This window comes from Mesoplodon mirus (genome assembly GCF_964341445.2).
Source record: "Mesoplodon mirus genome assembly, chromosome: 18".
Lineage (NCBI taxonomy): Eukaryota > Metazoa > Chordata > Mammalia > Artiodactyla > Ziphiidae > Mesoplodon > Mesoplodon mirus.
Window position 1 is genome coordinate 12,798,107 of NC_138994.1, and position 20,499 is coordinate 12,818,605.

The following is a 20,499-nucleotide window of genomic DNA, read 5'->3' on the forward strand; positions in this document are numbered from 1 at the left end:
TGTGTGCAGCTGACTCTGGGGCTCAAAGACATCCACTTGGAGGCCAAGTGTGACCCCAGTGGTTGTGGATAGGAAGCTGAACCAGGTGCATGGTGACCCACTTTGAGGTGCAGTACCTCACAGCAGCTCTGCTGGCTCCTTGGAACAGCTGCCTGCAAGCCGCTGTTGGACACAGAGCCCGCAGTAGCGGAGCCCAGATCCCTGGTCAGGTGGCTGCTGGCCCCAGAGGAGTCCAGAGGCCAAAGTTTCATTCTTAATTTAAATACTGTAAGTATAGAGGAATAAATCCTAAGCCAGGTGTGACCTGCATGCAGAAAAATTTTAAACTTCATTGGAGGGGCTTCCCTGGTGGCGCAGTGGTTGAGAGTCCGCCTGCCGATGCAGGGGACATGGGCTCGTGCCCCAGTCCGGGAAGATCCCACATGCCGCGGAGCAGCTGGGCCCGTGAGCCATGGCTGCTGAGCCTGCGCGTCCGGAGCCTGTGGTCCGCAACAGGAGAGGCCACAACAGTGAGAGGCCTGCGTACCACAAAAAACAAACAAACAAAAAAACCAATAAACTTCATTGGAGAACGCTGATGAGGACTCAAGCAAGTGGAGATGTTCTGTTCATGGAGAGGAAGGCTCGGCAAGATGTCTCCCAGAGCTGCTCAGAGGGCTCAGGAGATTCCAGTCACAGTCCAGCAGAGCTCTCCTCCCAGGGACAGGCTGACGGATCCGCAGAGCAGCGAAGGGCCAGGTTGACAGGTGTAAATGCCACACTCACAGAAAGCACTAGTGACGACCCAGCACCCACTTGGGTGCTGGGCTTCTAGCATCACTCCCCACCGAGAGGATCCCAGATTCCAGGGCGAGGCCGGAAGAAGGAAGGCGAATCTGGAGCATGTGGCTGAAAGGAAAGAAGTGCTTGGACACTGATGGGCGTGAGTCCGTCAGAGAGAGCTTGAAGTGTCATCTGTTGCCCCAGTTTGGGACAGTTGAAGCCTCAAAATGAACAACGGATTATAACACGTGGAGGAAACTCTCACCATTTCTGTTCAATATGGTGTTGGAAGTCCTAGCCTCTGTAGTCGGACAAGAAAAAGAAAAGGTATCCAAATTGATAGGGAAGAGGTAAAATTGTCATTATATGCAGATGACTTGATACTATATATGTACATATATATATATATATATATATATATAACCCTATATATGGACTCCACACAAAGACTACTAGAAATGATAACGAATTCAGCAAGGTAGCAGGATGTAAGAGTAACATACAGAAATCTGTTGCATTTCTTTACACCAACAATGAAATATCAGAAAGGGAAGGTAAAAAGACAATCCCTTTTAAAATTGCATCAAAAAGTATAAAATACTTAGGAATAAACCTAACCAAGGAGGGTGAAAGACTTATGTGCTGAGAACTGTAAAACGTTGATAGAGGAAATTGAAGATGATTTAAGAAATGGAAAGATATACCATGCTCTTGGATTGGAAGAATGAATGAATATCATTAAAATGGCCATACTACCCAAAGCAATCTACAGAGTGAATGTGGTCCCTATCAAATTACCCATGACATTTTTCACAGAACTAGAACAAATAATCCTTAAATTTACATAACACATGGAGGAGGGGAGGAGAATTCATGAGTCCATGATGACACAGACACACACACACACACACACACACACACACACGTTAAGCTTCACAGAGGCAGAAGGAACAATCAGAAATGGAAAGTCACCACTTTGTGGGCACTTATTATTGATTGGTTTAGACGGTAATCAAAGGTGGATGCAAACGTACAACTTCAAGTATTGACACTACCCTCAAAGCTTCATCCACAGATTACCTATTAATAACAAAGACGGGAATTCCCTGGCGGTCTAGTGGTTAGGACTCTGCTCTTTCACTGCTGAGGGCCCAGGTTCAATCCCTGGTTGAGGAACTGAGATCCCATGTGCCCCACATTGCGGCCAAAAAAACCTTACAATAACAAAGAGAAAAGTACCTTTTGGTGGAGAAATCTGGCAGATTTCCATCTGACAGGTGATCAGAACCAGCCATCAGGCAAATCAAATTTAGGACCGTTCAAAATTGACCTGAACTCTTCAAATATGTCTCTGTGATGAAAGATTTAAAAACTGTTCTAGACTTAAACACGGCAGTGCATGGTCCTAGATTGTACCCTGGGCAGGAGGACTAGCCTGAAGGACGTTACTGGACATGCAGTTGGGGAAATGTGAGTGTGGACTGTGTCCGTCTTTGGAGTGTCACCTGTGGTCACCTGCAGTGTTGTGCCACCCACACTCCAGACACACAAAGACCCTCGTGGGCACAGAATTCTGACTTCAACGGAAGAGGTGTGACGGTCAGTGAGGGGGGCCTTGTGAACACACGGTGCTGAGGTCTCTGGGAGTCCTGCCTCCCCTCACCCCAAACTCCACTTTCAGGTGGATCAGGTGACTTCAGTGTGAAGAGGAAGACTAAAACATTTTGATTTGTTTAAATCAGCGTTATTGGGGTGAATCAAACTGCATGTGTTTTGAGTGTGTGATTTGAGAAGTTTTGCCTGTGTCCTCTCATGAAACCATTGCCATAATCAAGGCGGCGAACACATCCATCGCCCTTCAAAGTTTGTTGGGTCCTTTTGTGGTTCCTCTACCCCCGCCCTCTGTCATCTGCTTCCGTCGCTGTAGGCTTGTTTGCATCTCCCAAAGTTTCCTGTGCAGAGAGTAGTACTGTGTGTTCTTTCCTTGAGATTTTGTGTGTCAATGGCTACTCCCTTTTATTGCTGAGAAGTACTCCCTTGTGTGGGTAGTTTCTTTGTCCCTGCACCTGTTCATTGGGTTGGTTCCAGGTTTCAGGTACTCCAAACAAAGCTGCTATGAACTTTTGTGTAGATATTCATATGGACGTTCATTTCTTTTTCTCCTGAGTAAGTGACTTGGAGTGGAATGGCTGAACCAAAAGTAAGCGAATGTTTTTCCTCTTTAAGAAACTGCCAGACTGCTTGTACTTAGTTCCCACCAGCAGCATACAAGGGCTTTGGTGGTTTGAGTCTTTCAAATAACTTGTTTGTTTTATCTAAGTTATTGAATGTATTGGCATAAAGCTGTTTATAATATTTCCCTACTAGACTTCTAATATTTGTAGAATCCAGTGATGTTACCTCTCATTCCTTTTTTTTTTTTTTTTTTTTTTCTGGCCGCGCCATGCAGCTTGTGGGATCTTAGTTCCCCTGACCAGCGATCGAACCTGGGCCCTCAGCAGTGAAAGCTCAGAGTCTTAACCACTGGACCGCCAGGGAATTCCCTCTCATTCTTGATGTTGGTAACTTGTGCCTTCTCTATTTTTTCCCTGATCAGTCTGATTAGAGATTTATCAACAATCTTCTCAAAGAAACAGCTTTGGTCTCAGTCATTTTCTCTGTTGTTTCTCTGTTTTCTGTTTCATTGGTTTCTGCTGTGATCTTTTATTTCACTTCTGTTTGCTTAGGGTTTAATTAAGTATTTTCTTAAGGTGGAAGCTGAGATCATTGATCTGTTTTCTGTAGTATAGACATTTCGTGGCTATAAATTTTCCCCCTACCATAGCAGCATCTCAAATCCTGATGAGTTTTCACTTTCATGTAGTTCAAATGCTGATTCCCCTTTTGATTTCTTCCTTGATGGGTTATTTTGAACTGTATTATTTAGCTTCCAGATATTTGGGGATTTTGCGGAGAGCTGTTGTTTATTTCTAATTGAATTCCACTGTCTTCTGAGAACATACATTGTATAACTTGAATCCTTTTTAGCTTTATTGTTTTATGTCAAGACTGTGGTTTGTCTTGATAAATGCCCCTTGAGTATCTGAGAAAAAAAGTGTGATCTCCTGAGAGGGATGATTGACGTCTCTAGTGAGGTTGTGGATTTGTCTCTGTCTCCTTGCACTATTGCCTCGTGTGTTTTGAACCTCTCTTGTTAGCTGCGTGAATGTTTAGAATTATGTTTTCTTGATCAGTCAATGCCTTTATCACTGTGAGATGACTGGTAATATCCCTGGAAATATTCTTCTACACGTTCTACTGTGTCCGATGCTGACATAGCCCTTCTGCTCTCTTATCTGATGTTGGTGTGATACACTGTCCTCCTTGTGACCTAGTTGTATCTGAAGGGTGTTTGGTGTGGGCAGGGCAGTACATCTGGTCCTTTCTTTTCTGTCTAATCTGAGAAAGTGTGCCTTACCTGTGGTGTTTACATTCAGTGTGATTAATGACAGGATTGGGTTTGCTGTTAGTTTTTGTCTCATCTGGTCTTTGTTTCATTTCCCTCCTTTTTTACCTTATTTTGGATTAGTCAAGTATTTTTTACATTTCTTAATGATTTGTCTTGTGATGATCTCCTTTTTTGAATTCTGTCATTATCTCTGTGTTGTTACTTTAGTGGTTGAGTTAGGGTCTATCATCTCTTTAGCAGGATGCAGAGGAACCTGACCTTGCGGGCTTCCACCTGCCCACCTGCCTGCGTGATAGTGTCATGTGTTTATATTTACATGTTGTAAATATTGCAGTGCGTTGTTATTTTTGTTGAAGCAGTCACATCTTTTAAATTTAAATAATTTTTTATGTACTTATGTTGTTATTTTCATTGCTTTTCATTCCTTTTTGTAGGCCCAGACTTCCATGTGGCATCATTTGCCTCCTGCCTGAAGGACATCCTTTTACATATGTCACAGTGCTGGTGATTGATTCGTCACACTTTTTGTATCTGAAACTGTCTTCATTTTGTCTCTGCTGAGGTGTTTTTCGGCAGATTGCCTGTTCTTTTCTCAGCACTTGGAAGATGTTCCTCCACTGTGCTCTAACATGTCTTTTTTCTCTGGCTGCTTTCAAGGTGTTCTCTTTATCACTAGTGAGCGATTTGCCTGTCAGCTATGTCAGTGTTGTGTTCTTTATGGTCCTTGTGCTTGGGGCCTGTTGAGTTTCCTGAATCTGTGGGTCGTTTTTCTCAGCTCTTTCTTTCAGTGTGTTCTCTGTCCCCCTCCTCCCCTCTCTCCTCCAGTTACAGACGGCGGGTACCTTGATGTTGTCCCACAGCTCTGAAGCTCGTGTTGGCTTTTCCAGTAGTTTCTACTGCTGTGCCTTCAAGTTCACGAGTCTTTTCTCCTACAGTGTCTGGTCTGCTGTTAATCACACACCCAGTGTAGTTTTCCTCTTAGACTTTGTAGTTTTCATCTTTGAAAGTTAAATTTGGGCCTTTTCTCCTTTTTTTGGCTGCACCACACAGCATGTGGAATTTTAGTTCTCCGACCAGGGATCAAACCGCGCCCCCTGCATTGGAAGCGTGGAGTCTTAACCACCGGACTGCCAGGGAAATCCCTAGATTTGGGTCTTTTTTTTTTTTTTTTTTTTTTTTTTTTGCGGTATGTGGGCCTCTCACTGTTGTGGCCTCTCCCGTTGTGGAGCACAGGCTCCGGATGCGCAGGCTCAGTGGCCATGGCTCACGGGCCCAGCCGCTCCGCGGCATGTGGGATCCTCCCATACTGGGGCACGAACCCATGTCCCCTGCATCGGCAGGCGGACTCTCAACCACTGCGCCACCAGGGAAGCCCGATTTGGGTCTTTTATATCTCTGTCATGTTGTGCCTTTGTTTAACTTCTTTTGACATGGAATACAGTTATAGTTTATAGTAACTTTTATTGCCCTTCTCTAATGATTCTAACTCAGTTTCTGTTGATCTCAGTGTGGATCACGTTTTCTGCTTCCTGGCATATCTGGTAATCTTTGGATGCCAGACACTGAATTTTACCCTCTTGTGTGCTGGGTATTTTAATGTTCCTCAAATTCTTCCTCAGCTTAGTTATGAGACGATGGTACTTTCATCTGCTCAGTTCTTGCTTCTCTGCTCACACTCTCAGGCAGGACTTGGGCAGTCTGGGCTCATCCTGTCTCAGGTGTCGGTGTCATTCATTGCCTCATGTTCAGCGTCTTAGAAAACCTATGTCTTTCTGTATGTTCTTTGTTCTCTTTTCTCTTCTTAGTTATTGTGGGTGTGAGGGGAAATTGGGTCCCCATTACGCCATCTTGGCTGGAAGCAGAAGTACTTTTAAAATAATAAGCATCTCTTTCTGACTCTGAGTTCGGGAAGGGTGTCTTATGTAAGATACCAAAAACATTACTCATAAAGGAAAAGATTGATAAATTCATGTTTGTTAAAATTTAGCATCTCTTCTCATCAAAAGACTCCACAAGAAAATAAAAAACATGCCATTAACTGAGAAAAGGTATTTTCCTCACATAAAAAAGATAATAGTTTAATATCCAGAATTTATAAAAGAACTGCTATAAATAGGAAAAAAACACCCTGATAGAAAAACAATGACAAAGATACGCATAGACATTTTAGAGAAGAGGAAACATGTAATGCCAATAAATAATGAAAAAAGATCCAAATTGAGAGTTCGGTGAGACACTATTTTACATCTGCCACTTGATTGATAGAAATTAAGAGCTCTGATGAGACCCTGCATCCAGCAGGAACTAATCCATTTGTGGTGGGGTTGTAAAGTGGGTTATTTATTTTGGAAAGCAGTTTGACATTACCTTGTATAGTCAGATAATTTGTACCCTGTGTTTCTAGGTCTATACCTGGGGAAACTAGCTAAGAACAAGAATTTCACATGTGAGAATTTTCACCAGCGGACATACATAAGAATGTATTTAGCAGCACTGTTTATAATGGGGAAAGCAACCCTAAACAGTGCAGATGAGGGAAGAATAGATGAAGTGTGCTGTCCCCTCCAAGTGGAGTATTTCATAGCTCACACTCTCACTTTACTAAAAGCAAGGAAGGGGTACAGTCCTGTGCATTTGTTTTCTGGGGGGCGCAGGTGTGGGAGGAAAGGGGAGTAAAAGTAGATGCAATTACTGGGAATGTCCCTGGTCTGTGTGGTGGGCCACAGGCTTTTGTTACATTATGCCTTATAACCTATGGATTTGTTAAATTTGTTCTCACGTAATGTACAAATGTATTTTTAAAATATTCAATTGTAAAAATGAAAAGTTGCCCCGTTGATATCAAAACTAAAACTGTTAAGGATCTTATAGTGCCAGAAAGGAAGACAGTGCTCAAAACAAACAGAGCCTGCAGTGATGGGGTGTTAAAGGGCCACAGGAGTCACGGAGGAGCCACGAAGGCTGGGATGCTTGGAGCAACAGAATAAGTGACATAGTGTTGGAGTACAGACCAAAGTATAAAATAGACACTCATGGGTCCGTACTGATAGGAGAAAACACCGAATAAGTAAATGGGGAGAAGAGACAAATCTGTGTGGAAGCATTCCAAGTCATATGTATAGATGGCTGTGCCCTCTGGGAGGGGGCCCAAACAACCCCCTTAAGTGTGGACTGCACGTGGTGACGTCCCCGCAGAGAGAACAGGATGGAAAGGGGAGAAAGAGGAACTCCCCAGCAGAGACACCTGACAGGCACACATTGGCCAGGTGACCAAGGGCACAGCCACGGTGAGGAGTCACGCTGAGAGCACAGGCCCTGACAGCATGTGGTGGGCAGGGCACTTTCCCTCTGTGGTCTCCCTCCCCCAAGCCCAGAGTAATAATGAGAAAAAATCAGGCAAACCAGCAGACGGACAGTCTGCACATCCCTGCCCAGCCCTCCTCCAAACCACTGGGGTCGTTCAAACCAGGAAAGTCTGAGAGACCGTCCCGGCCAAGAGCAGCCGGAGGAGATGTGGTGAGTAAATGTCATGTGGGGTCCGAGACAGGTCCTGGAGCAGCAGGAGGGCATGAGGTTAAAACTGAGGAAACCTGAATAGTGTGGACCTTAGTTAATGACGGTGTATCAGCACTAATTAAGCATTAAGCATCGCACTGGTGCAGGATGTCAGTTACGGGAAGACTGGGGGTATGGGAGGGAGCACGCCTCCTCCTCCTCAGCCCCTCGTCCCACCCCTTCCGTGAAGTTGGCCTCCCACCCTCTCCGCACGTCACTTCTGACTGCTCCTGCCCGGTCCTCTGCTGGCGTCGTGGGCGGTGCACGGGAGGCAGACTGACGCTGGTTCTCTTGCAGTGGGCATCCCCACCATCCGGTGGTGCGGGGCTGAGGGGGACTACAACGTCATGGTGATGGAGCTGTTGGGACCCAGCCTGGAAGACCTCTTCAACTTTTGCTCTAGAAAGTTCAGTCTCAAAACCGTCCTGCTCCTTGCTGACCAAATGGTAAGACTTCATTTTTCTCAAGGGAAGGGCAGCCTGTGTGCTCAGCACAAGCTCGGTTTGATTCATCAGAGTCTGATGAGGCCTTCAGGGCCGTTTGCTTCCTTATTGTGCAGTTAGTGCACAGGGAGAAAATGGAAGCTCGTTAACTCTGTGAAAGATAGTGACCCTTGGCGGGCAGGGTGCGTCTGCGTGTGGGCCTGAGTTCCCTGGGTTCCCTCCGCCAGGCTACTGCCTGGGGTTCAACCTCTCACCCCTGCTTCTCCACCTGCAGATTAGTCGTATTGAGTACATTCACTCGAAGAACTTCATCCACCGAGACGTGAAGCCGGACAACTTCCTCATGGGGCTGGGCAAGAAGGGCAACCTGGTCTACATCATCGACTTCGGGCTGGCCAAGAAGTACCGGGACGCCCGCACCCACCAGCACATCCCCTACCGCGAGAACAAGAACCTCACCGGGACGGCGCGCTACGCCTCCATCAACACGCACCTCGGCATCGGTGAGCCCCCCCGCCCCAGCCACAGGCCCAGCTGTCCTGCAGCCTCCTGGGGGCCCTGAGCGGGGTCAGCATGTTGGGTGTGGAGGCTGGCGTCCGGGCCTGGAGACCTTACCTTGTGGGGAGTGGGGAGACAGGCACGTGCTGGGGCTTCCTGACGGGTGGCAGTGCGTCTTTGAACAGCACAGCAGGGGCACTTGTGCTGAAACAAGGAATCCAGGTGTCCTTCCCTGTGGCTCTGAGTTCATCCCCAGGAAGCGGGGTGTTTGCCGCTTTGACCCGCTGTCCTCTCTCCCCAGAACAATCTCGAAGGGACGACCTGGAGTCTCTGGGCTACGTGCTCATGTACTTCAACCTGGGCTCGCTGCCCTGGCAGGGCCTGAAGGCTGCTACCAAGAGGCAGAAGTATGAGAGGATCAGTGAGAAGAAGATGTCCACTCCCATTGAGGTGTTGTGTAAAGGCTACCCTTGTGAGTGTCCTCAGGTGGACAGCGAGCCAGCCCTGTGGTTCTGTGGGAGGATGGGGGCCTGTGAGGCTCCGGGAAAGGGACCAGGGAAGCCCCCCAGAGGCTGGCTGCCGAGGCCCCACTGATGTCCTGCATGGTTGGGGGGTGACAAGTGAGCAGGCGGCCTGCCCTTTAGCTGGCCTCAGCCTTCTGTCCCTGGCGCTCCTCTACCTTCTTGAGCCGTAAAACTCAGGGAGTTTTCCTTTTGTTTTTGTGGGACTGCCCTTGTGATAAATACCTCAGGTGAAACTCTGTTGTGCTCTGTGTGCTCAGTTTTCTCAGCCTCTTTCCTCAAAGCATGCTCGGTGTTTCAAGTTCCAGCTTTCACACCCTCTGTTTGGGTGGCTGGGAGTGGTCAAGGGTTTTGTGGACAGACACCATGCTGGCTCCCAGTCAGGGGTACTGCTGGTTACCTCTGAGTTTCATGGTGTTTTACAGCTGAATTCGCCACATACCTGAATTTCTGCCGTTCCTTGCGTTTTGACGATAAGCCTGACTACTCATACCTGAGACAGCTCTTCAGGAACCTTTTCCATCGCCAGGGTTTCTCCTACGACTACGTGTTCGACTGGAACATGCTCAAATTCGTAAGTGCGCCCCCAGCTTACTGACTGCTCAGCATGGAAGGGGCATGCCGGTCAGCAGAAGGGCACTAGCTGCTGCCGTCCCTTCCTGGGAGCTACACGGGGTGGGGCTTCAGGAGGCATGGCTGCCACACGGGGAGCACGAGGGGTTCTGAGAAGCCAGATGCCTGTTGGCAAGTGAAGAAGGCACCTCAAGGCTGCAGCGGGGCTGTGGGGTTCCTGGGCCTGAGATATGTCTGCAGTGCAGGTCTGCCCAGACCAAGGCTCTTACTTGGAATGCTGAGGTCATTTTATCATCATCATCATCCATCCTAAGGACATTGAGGCTGCTCTGGCCTGTGAGTTCCTTGTCACTGGGGTGTGGCTGCCGCCGGGTTGGATGAAGACTTCCCTACTCCTCCCCCTACCAGGCCGTGCCGAGGCCCGGCCTCTGAGGGGGTGGGTGGCCTGGGAGGCGCTGTGTGTTAGGTCTGCGTTTGGCCTTGTGATGAGCTAGACTTACATTTGATTTCCTTTGTTACCCAGTTCGTTCATTAAGTGTGAGCCTGTGTTGTGCGCACGCATGCTCCCAGGGCTGGGGGTGGGGGGGCTTGAACTTTAATTTGTTTTCCTCTCTAAAACAGGCCGCCTGTCCCTGAATCTGTTGTATGAGTTTGTTTAATCTCCAACACTACGGCCAGAATTCCAGTTTTTTTTTAAATTTCCACTTTCTCTTTCATTAAAAATGTGTTCTATGAGCTTAATACAAAAATGGGCTCATTTCTAGGGTGACAAAATCTGATGGAGGAACAGAACCTCCTCTGCAGAGGGTGCAAAACAGGAAGCCTTATCCCATGGCCTCACAGGTGCAGGGGTGTTCACACAGGGACCAGGTACAGGTGGGGGGCTGCAGCCTCCCAGAGCGGGGGCCAGCCCGCAGAGCCAGCCTGCCCTGGACCTCGCCCATGCCATCCGGGTGCCAGGCCCCTCTGTTAGGGTGGCCTTCGAAGGGCAGCCTTTGGGAGTGGTGCCTCAGGTTACCTGGAGTCTGGACATCAGAGTGGGCCTCCTGCCAGAGCCACTTTAATAAGTTCTTTGTTCTAACATTGTCATCCCTCCCAGGGGCTCAGCAAACCTCTTCTGTAAAGGACCAGGCAGTCAATAATTTTAACTTTACTGTCAGCACAGTGGTGCGACCACTCAACTCTGTGTTGTAACTGGAGAGCCGCCCAAGCAGTGCGGCAGTGAGTGGGCGTGGCTGTGCCAAGATAACCGTATTTGCAGGAACGGGTGTGGCTGCATTTGGCCCGTGGGCTGCAGTTTTCACACTCTTGCCTTACAGCGCTGGTAATTAGGATGTGACCTCTACTAGGGCAGGTATCTTAGCATCACCACTTAAAATCAAATGTCCCCGTGTTTCTGGTGTGATGTTCACTGAAAGTGTGAACTAGCTGTTTGTTCTGGGAGCAACTAGCTTAGCTTAGGTGGTGCCCACCGCATGGCCCCCCGGGATGAGCCTGGCTGCCGGCCTCCTTATTTCAAGTGCACCAACAGGACATGGGCCTGGCCCGGGCGTCTGGGCTCTAGTTGGACCCCTCAGCCAACCAAATGCTGTCCCTCCCACCTGCCTTGCGGACTCCCCCAACTGTCGCCGCATTGGGCCACCTCTGACCTGGGCTGTTTCCCATCCCCGTGTGAATGGTTGCAGAGAAGAGGGCCGCCAGGTGCCGTTGGTGTCTGGGTTCTGAGGAGGTGCTGAGGCGATGGGGTGGGGGTTTCCTCTGCTGTGCTGGGAAGAGGAGACTGAGAAGCCTGGTTCTGCTCGCCCACGGTCGTGGGACGGGCCATGCGTGGACCCAGAGGGAAGAGTGCCTGGCTTGCCGTGAGGCTGTGGACGGCTTTGCGGGCAGACTGTCCCACACGCCCTGGTGTTTTCTCGCGTAGCAGCCAAGGGCCTCAGGTGGTTTTTCACCAAACCCAGTTCAGTTCTGGTCTCGCCCTCTTTCCTCTGTAGGGAGCCAGCCGGGCAGCTGACGATGCTGAGCGGGAACGCCGGGACCGAGAGGAGCGGTTGAGACACTCCCGAAATCCAGCCACACGCGGCCTCCCTTCCACGGCCTCGGGCCGGCTGAGGGGGACACAGGAGGTGGCTCCTCCCACCCCCCTCACCCCTACCTCACACACTGGTGAGTGGTCCCGGGGCTGCAGCTTGCACCCCGGCCCCTGCTCTGCAGGCAGTAGGGGTTCTGTTTTGAGTGTCACTTGCTCTGGTCCAGTGTGTGACCTCGTGGGGTCTGGGCAGGAGTGCCTGGTGGGTGAAGACATGTGCATCCTTATTCTGATCAGTTCTTATTTCCGAAGTTAGGTCAGGGAACGCCCTGGGACAGTGCCTTCGGGAATGTGTTTCCCAGACGTTGGCCTCTTGAAGGGTTGTGTTCCCTGCGAGCTCTGTTGCTTTGCCTCTTGTTCTTCTCATGGCACGACATCCTCCATCACAAACCTCTCCAGCCTCTTCCTTGCTTGTCGAGACAAGCGTTGTAGGCAGAGGCTCCGGCTGCCCTCCCACTGGACACCTGGTGCTTCGCTCCCGGGGCATCAGCAGAGCCTGTGGTGCCGGCCTAGTCTTAGGGTGCAATAGCCTGTCCTGTGCCCGACACCGAGGCAGCCGAGGGTCCTTGTTAGATGTGGTTCCTGAGGAGAGACCCCGTGCTGGAGCGTGGGGCCGCATTCCGAGGCCTCACGCTCACCCCTGTCTCCCTCTCCTCCAGCGAACACCTCTCCTAGGCCCGTGTCCGGCATGGAAAGAGAGCGGAAAGTGAGTATGCGGCTGCACCGCGGTGCCCCGGTCAACATCTCCTCGTCCGACCTCACGGGCCGGCAAGATACCTCCCGCATGTCCACCTCACAGGTACGCGCCGCCGGCGCCTGATCTCAACCCAGGCTGGGCGCTGCAGGCCTCTGGCTTCTCCATGTTTGGTCTGGTCTTACGGGCTCCAAACAGAGTGGGATGATAGTTTCGAAGGCTTTCCTTCTTTCCTGCCTTCCCTTTCTCCCCATTTTTGGGTGTTTTAACCATTGGGGGAATGTTGTGCCCCTCGCAGTTTGGCCCGTTGGTTGAGAGCCTCTGTGACAAGCTTTGTGGGGTAAGGGCTCTACACCCAGCGCCCCCCCCCCGCCACCCCCGCAGTTGTGCTGGGATGTGCCACGGGACCTTTTCTCTCCGGCTGCCCTCCGTGTGGCCCCCAGCCCCCGGCCAGCTTTGGAGGCTTGGCCGTCTTCCCTGGGCAGACTGGAAGCGCCAGCCTGCCTGCTCATGCCATTTGTCGTGGGCACCTCCAGCCTTTGGGACTCTGTCCTTGTTCTTGTTGACCAGGTGCTCCCCCAGCAGAGAACCCGGGGGGGGGTGGGGGGTGGCGTATTGCCGGCGGTCACTCTGCAGTATCATGCCCAGCGCTTGGCGACGTGCTGTGGGGCTGAGGGTTCCTGTCTTCTGACGCCCCTTCTGACGTTTGTCTTCTCTCTGGCGAGGCGAGTGTGCTCAGAGGTGCAGGGCCTGGACCCAGGGCCTCCTCCACCCATGTCGTCTTCCCCATCTGGCTTTCCTTGCTGTTTTTCTGTTCTCACTAACGTGCCTCCCTCAGCAGAGCAGCTCTTTACCTGCTTGCGGACGTTATTCCTCAGCTAGCTTTCAGGGTCTCCTCCCGTGGGCAGTGGGGGTGGGCAGGGGTCCTGTGGGGGCCGGGACTACCCGGTGGTGTCTGCTGGGTGGGCAGGTGGTGAGTTCAGGAATGACTGAAGCCCAGGTCCTGGCCGTGTACTGGGGTAGCATCCGTTTGCTTCACCACGATGCCTCAGGTTTACATTTAGCGCCCTGCCCTCCCCCTGTGCTTGCTGGGCATTAGGTGTAGCTTGTTGCTGAATGTGGTGGATTGAGCACGTTGATCAGGAGGGCACAGAGTCTGTGAGAATTGCCCAGAACCTCGGTCCTGTGGTGTCCAGCTGGTCTTCTGGCGGAGGAACAAGGTGTGCCCAGGCAGAGGAAGTGCTCCTGACCATTTTTCTTTAATCAAGTGAAATAGTATTTTTACCAAACACTTCTAAATTACTAGTAATTCTACTAGAAATGGGTTCTTATATGGTAATTTTCTCTCAAAGAGGCTGAAGACGCAGGTCGTTTGAACTGTGGGGCTCAGCAGGTCTGGCCAGAGTGATGAGATTGGGCCTCTTAGGGCTCCCGGCCCCACACCCCTCCTCTGTGACCACAAGACACGGAAAGGGCTTAACACGTTTCTTCCACGAGCCCTGGAACGCATGAGCCAGCAGCTGGGAGCAGGTCCTGGGAGTGTTTTGCCGCCCCTGGCCAAGTGGGCCTGGCTGAGGGCCCTGGAACACCTCAGCCATCAAGGACCAAGGAAGGGACAGGCTTGACTTTTTTAACACAAGAAAACGTATTTTGCTTTGAGGAAGAGGCAGAGGGTTCTGAGGGTGCCAGGTGGTTACGGGTCTTAGTCCAGCTGCTTCTCCAGCTTGTGTCCACCCCTCAGGCCACCAACCCGTGAGCGTTGACCACACGCAGCTCCAGGGTCTGTCCTCACAATCACGTGTCTTTGTTCTCTGGTTCTCTGCTTTCCATACGAAGAAGTGTCATGTGGGCCTGAGCACTGGGGGGAGTCTCTGCAGAGATTCGATTTGGGGGTATCTTCTCCCAAAAGAAGCACCCTAGTCACCCTGGGGGTTTCCTTAGGATCTTCATGTTGAGGACAAAGCCCCTGAGGGCGTGGCCTCCATCCTGGGGACAGCTCGGTCCTTTGGGTTTTTCTGGTCATCCCCCAGGCGCTCTTCCTAAGAGACTCTGAAAGGCTCTTGTCCACCAAGGGCGTGGTCAGAGTTGCTCCAGCTTTTACAACTCTATGGCCTCCATTCATCGCCCTCCCCCGCAAAGATAGGAGCCGGGGTAGGGGCAGTGACACACCAGTCCAGGGGGTGGCACCGCGTGTGCACAGACCCTGGCCTCTCTGTGGCCCGGCGGGGGCTGCTTCCTACCAGCTTCCTCTTTGCCCCTCGAAGAGGAGAGGTTGCGTCCTGTGCCAATGCACCGAGTGCAAAGGAGTGCTCATCCTCAGCACAGAAGTGCCCAGAGCCGCCCGCCTGCTTGGGGGAGGGCCCTGCTGACCCTCTCCAGCTGGAGGTGGGAGGGTGTGACATATGTGTCGCTTGTCCTGGCCGTTCCTCCTCACCCCCACGTGCTTCTCCCGGGACCACAGTCCCCACATTCCTGACCCCGGCCTGTGAATCTGGCCTCTCCAGCTGGAATAATGTGGAGACTGAAGGGCTCCTGGTGGATGAACCTGTTTGTCACGTCTCTCTTTGTGAGGAGGGCCTCCTCCATCCGGTGCTATTGGCAGAACGTGATGCTGGTCCGTGGTGCCAGTTTCTCCTTCAGGCTTACTCGTTTTAATCCCTGCGCCCCAAGTAAGGTCCACAACCGTGTCCTCTTCCTTGTGTCAGTGAGGAAATGTGTCCAGTCCTTTTGTCACAGGGAGGTGGTGTTCTCTCCACCTGCCAAGCACAGGCCTTGGGGAGCCGCTGGTCCCAAGAGCTGATGGAGGGGCTGCCATCTGGGCATCCAGTTTTCTTACTCCGTGAGAGTTGGGAAGGGTCTCCCTTGTTGACCCCATTGCCAGATCCATCCTCAAGGAGCAGCAGCGGCTGCATGTCCAGGGGCCACTCTCGAGAGGCGAGACTGAGCTCCTGTGTGGTCCTTGGGTCCCCTCGAGCGGCCCTGGCCAGTGGTCATGGACCTGGTTGAGGCAAGGCGAGGCAGTGCTTGCGGAAACAGGAGGGCCTCACGTGCTGGTCCGGCCAGCGTAACCCTTACCAACAGCTGTCTTTTCCCCCCACCTCAGAATAGCATTCCTTTCGAACATCACGGCAAGTAGCTGCACGTCTCCCCGTCGGAAGGCAGCACTGGGTGAGTGTGCTCACGGCGGGGCTCCTCAGCAGGCGCCGGGCGGGGTGGGAGCTGCCGCCCGCTCGCCGACCCGAGGGAGCACGCAGGGGGTCGGGCTTGCATGCCAGGTGCCCCAGGTAGGGCAAGGCCCCTGGCCCAGGTCCTCTCCTCACGTGGATTCTAGAGCAGCTGTGGTGGGCTGTCCAGTCTGGGGTGACCCCAGAATCCTGTCTGTTGGCCTTTGGCCTTTGCTGTGGTCTCCAGTTGGGAGCCGGCGTGGGGAGCAGGAGCCCAGTCTCGGCTCCAGTGGCCCCAGGGGCCTCAGAAGGTTCGGGGCCGCGTGGTTCCAGGTCGGTCGCTGGACGTGTGCCGTGTCATGCTGGCTGTGGGGGCCGCGCTTGGCAGGGGCTCTTGCACTCTTGCTGCGTGAGACACTCCTGATGGTCCCTGCTGTCCCGGCTTTGTCATCTCTCTTCCTTTAGCACTGATTTCTGTCCTCCTCGTTTGTTTTTCTTTTTGAACTTGGTCTCTGCCTAGCATCTTGTCCACCACGCTCTCATCTGTATTCACCCATCAGCCACAGCCACCCGCTCCCTGCCGTTGGTGCATGGCTGGGCATCCAAGCCAGGCTCCCCTCTTGGTGGCAACTCTTGTGGCTCCTCCCAGCCGAGGGCTTGCAGCTTCTGTCCACTCGGCGCTGCGGTGGGAGACCAGCTGCAGTTGTAACGTGACTGCACTCTTGGGGACATCTTGATGGGAAATGCTTTTCACGTCTTGCCCCACGTGGAGTCCCAGTGCCCGCTTGGGGCCTGGTCCCTGTTTTTGGAACACCAGGCTACTTTCCAGGAAGAGGGGCTGGGAGCAAGCATCTCTTGCCCACTCGGACTCTGGTCTGACTGATCATGAGCTCGCGGCCCCACAGCCTCCTTGCCTGCATGGCTCTTCCTTCCCCGTCTTCCTGTCACTCTTTCTGCTGCACATATCCTGGACTCGAGGGACCTTCCAGAGCAGCTGGGGGTGCACGTGTCCAGAGGGGCTAGGCGGCATCTGTCCCCTCCCCACCAGGGCACTGTCACTGGTGTTTTCTGCCCAAGCCCGACCGGCTCCGTTCCTCTGGCCTCACGCTGACCTTCTCCTGTGCTTTGGCTCCGACAGATTCCCGGTCGGGTGGCGTCCAGTGGTCTGCAGTCTGTCGTGCACCGATGAGAACTCTCCTTTTTGCTGAGGGCAGACAATGCATGGCTGATCTACTCTGTTACTAGTGACACGCCCCCGGTCTAGAACCGAAATGTTAACACCGGGACCTCTCCAGGCCACCCACCCAGCGACGCCCATGGGGGAAACAAAACACAAACCCAGCTGGACAGACTCCAAGCGCTGCCATCGCCAGGGGCTGCACTGAGCCCCCATGAACTTGGTTCTAGCGGGGCTGGGACGAAAGCAGTGAGATGGTTGCAGAGAGAATCAAACTCCCATTCAAGAGCCTTTCAGTCCCCTCCGTGGTGGCGCACCCATGTCCCTGCCGAGTCTACTGTAACTACCGATCTTCTACTTGGTTAAGACAGTTTTGTATCATTTTGCTAAAAATTATTGGCTTAAATCTGTGTGAAGAAATCTGTCTTTATTGTTTCTTTCCATGTCTGTTTTTGCGGTCTTAAAGATGCTGACTTTAAAGAATTCTAAAGCAGGCAGTGGCGTGGAGTTCGTGTAGAAGGAGCGAGGCAGGGAGCGGAGCACGTGGGTCTCCGTGGTCTGCGTCTCGTGGCTTGTTGTGTGGTCACTGTGCAGAAGGGATTTTCTCATCAGAAATCCTATCACGTGTACATGTGTGTGTAAGTAACGTGTGTGTCCGTGTGTGCCGTGTGTCTCGTGACCTCATTAACCTGGTTTTGGCTGTCATGCTCCTTTCCCCACCGTAAACTGAAATGCCTGCTCACTGCAGACCCGCTGGGATTCTTGAATCATCAGAGCAGTTAGAAAGTGCTGGCTACACGCATGGGCGCAGCGGGTGCTTCCCCACAGAGCAGCCCGCCGATCTGACCTTCCCAGACGCAGCGAGAAGGAAACTGAGCCTGAAGACTGCAGAAGCTGTGGCTTCGCGTCGTGTCGCTGATCCCTCGGGAGAGGAATTCATACTGAGAGACTTGGGCCCTCCGTGGAGTCGTGTGTGATTATTTTGGTGGTGGTTGCCTCAATGCTTTTGAATCTGGGAAATTTTCTAAATAGGCTGTCAATATTACCAGTGCAGATTGGCCCTTAATCTGTGTTAATATCTCTGTGCTCAAAACCAAGGGCCATGGTATCTGCCCTGGGTGCCAGCGTTGCCCAGAAAGGCCAGCGAGCCCAAGGAAATCCACTCTGAAGTGCCAAGAAGCAGGTGACTCTGATGACCTGATTGTCCAGGAGGGTGAAGGGTCACCCGCTTTTGTGACTTTCCCTGGGACATAGTGACCCCACAGAGGCCAAGAGTCAGAGCAGGGCTGAATCTCCCCAGAAGGACCTTCTGGGGCAGCCCAGCTCCAGGTGGTTTCCTGAGATGCTCTCCCTCACTTTGCAGTAGCAGAGGCACCAGGTAGTAATGGTGGCCGGTAGACAGGAGCCCCCATCTCTGGAAACGAGGTGCAATATATATGTTCATAGGTACTTTCACATTTCTTCGCATCATCCCCCTGCAGTGTGTTCTGTTTGGAAACTGGGACACTCGTAGGAAGATAGGGACCTAAAAGGTGTCCACGTCTGTGTTTTCCCTTCCTGCCCCCAAAGTCTCAGCACAGGGATGCTGGTCCTAGGATGCCCTGACTGCTGTATTGATGGCACAGAATGCAGCTGTTTACTTTTTTCTGATTCCTGAGCTGGCTACTCTGTAAGTGTTTTGGGGTGTGGGCACTTGGCCAGATTGGGCTGTGTTTCTGGGAGTGCAGAGGGAGCTCGCGTGGGTCAGAGTGAGTTGGGGGCTTTCATTGTGGCCCAGTGCCTTCTGCAGAGGTGGGCTTCCCCTTCCCAGCAAGGTGTTAGCAGCCGCAGCCCCAACATTCTGCATCCAGGTTTCCACCTGAAATTGCCAGGTGGCATTTGAGAAGTGGACTCTGACCCCAAGTCCTCAGCAGTGTGGTTGTGGACAGTTGTGTCCCCCCCTTATTTAACTCCCCATCCTGACTTGCAGGAAACATAGTTGGAATGTCTGTATCAACCTGTGTATCCGTTGCCAAGTCTCTGAACTGCGCTTTTGTATGACCACTGTATTTGTGTCCTTAACTACCGTGTAAATAATAAATTCATGACGACTTCTACCTTTATTCCCTGCCCCTGCCATGTGGTCTTTATTTCGTCAGTTTGAGTTTTGGTTTGTTTAGATTAACTGTTTGAAAGTAATTTTCTGAGACTGGGCGTTCGTGTCTGTCCTTTAGAAGCCTATTGGTGTACTTTGTAAGCTGATCAGGAGTAGGTGGAATGAGCCTGTGGGACGTGGCATGGATGTGGCTGAGTTGTCGCCGGGTGCAGGCCATGTGCACATACCAGTCCCCTGCCTTAACCACCTTTATGGGAAGGAAGTGCTTCCACCCACCTTGGGTTTTCTGGGGAGTGAAGAGCACGGTAGCTGACACATAGCCATGTTCCTGCTGCCTGTGGTGGGTGCTCGAAGTGGCTGCTGAGTGGGCCCCTGCTGGGACCCAGGGGCTTGGACCTGGCAGTCGCCATCCCAGTGAGAACACCACCCTGCATGCCCCATGCCCCGGGTGTTGTCCTTTCTAATCAAGGCACCGTCTGCAAGGGGACATCATCCATCCATCCGTTGGGCTCATGGCCCCCAGCAGGCTCTCCTGCCCATGGTGACTTGCAGGGCTGGCCGGGTGGGAAGGTCCGTCCCTCTTGAACTGGGACCACAGATGTGCTCCCACGGATGTGTGGTAATCAGCCACTTCCTGGTCCACACCCACTTGTCCTGGAGCTGAGCATGCTGGCCTTGCGTGCGTAGCAGGGAAAGCTTGGCGGCCCCACCCACATGCATGGGGAACAGGTGGGGCAGGTGGATCTCCCACCTGCTGCTGGCTTGCTTTTGCTCCTCCTAAGCCACCATGGCTATGCCAGTGGTCCCTGAGGTTCCGAAAGGGCCTGAGCTCTTCTTTGCGGGTTCCCCACCCCAGCCTGCTGACATGTGGACCCAGCTGAAATGGTGACGAGGCAAGCCCTGAGCCACCTCTTGTTTTCCTGCCAGGAGGTGGACCACAGGCAGGACAGGGACCCTGTCATCTTGCGCTCAGAGCCTGCTTGTCCTGCTCCCCAGCCCCCTCACCACCTCTGTCTGCCTGACACAGAGAGCTTCGCCCCCTGACCTGCGTGGCAGGCTCCATGCTCAGGAGAGCAAGCTCCGGGCCCATGCCTCCACCTCCCACCCTCCCCCAGGCCCCATCACCACTGAGAGTGGTGCTTGGAGCCCCTCCTGGAAACCCCTGTGTTGGGGGAGGGGACCCCTCCTGCCCTTCCCGCTGCCTGCCCTGCCCCCCACCCTGCCTCCTTCTGCTGGGAGCTCTGGAAACAGTACGCCTCTCATTACCTGTAAGGATGTTTAGGGTTACAGGGAGTGTCCTTTAGGGAACCATGAGGGGGCCCTGCGGGTCTAGGCGGCTGCCTTCCAGACCGCCACTGGCAGGACCCTTAGGCAGCCACTGATGGTGGGGTCTGGCCTCCTGCCAGGCTCTCCTAGCGTGGGGCCTGCACATGTGTCCTGAGGTGTTCTCTGCACAGGGTGACAGGTGCCCCGAGGTCTGGCC

General features: G+C 52.6%; 1 protein-coding gene across 4 annotated transcripts in view; it reads left to right on the top strand.

The window, feature by feature from the left end:
* The window catches only part of CSNK1D (casein kinase 1 delta), a 34,663-nt gene extending 15,640 nt beyond the window's left edge, over nt 1-19,023 (top strand). Inside the window, exons 3-10 of one of the 4 annotated variants that reach the window (XR_014291839.1) lie at nt 8,063-8,211; nt 8,483-8,711; nt 9,008-9,178; nt 9,653-9,801; nt 11,792-11,963; nt 12,546-12,685; nt 16,883-17,559; nt 17,670-19,023. Coding sequence is in view for 3 of the 4 variants with exons in the window: in XM_082603030.1 (XP_082459156.1) it covers nt 8,063-8,211; nt 8,483-8,711; nt 9,008-9,178; nt 9,653-9,801; nt 11,792-11,963; nt 12,546-12,685; nt 16,883-16,933 (1,061 nt within the window). In the remaining variant the exon portion in view is untranslated. Of the gene's footprint in view, nt 1-8,062; nt 8,212-8,482; nt 8,712-9,007; nt 9,179-9,652; nt 9,802-11,791; nt 11,964-12,545; nt 12,686-15,683; nt 15,749-16,882 lie in introns of all 4 variants that reach the window. The other 3 variants (XM_082603031.1, XM_082603032.1, XM_082603030.1) reach the window with 3 other exon arrangements.
* Nucleotides 19,024-20,499: the final 1,476 nt, after the last annotated feature.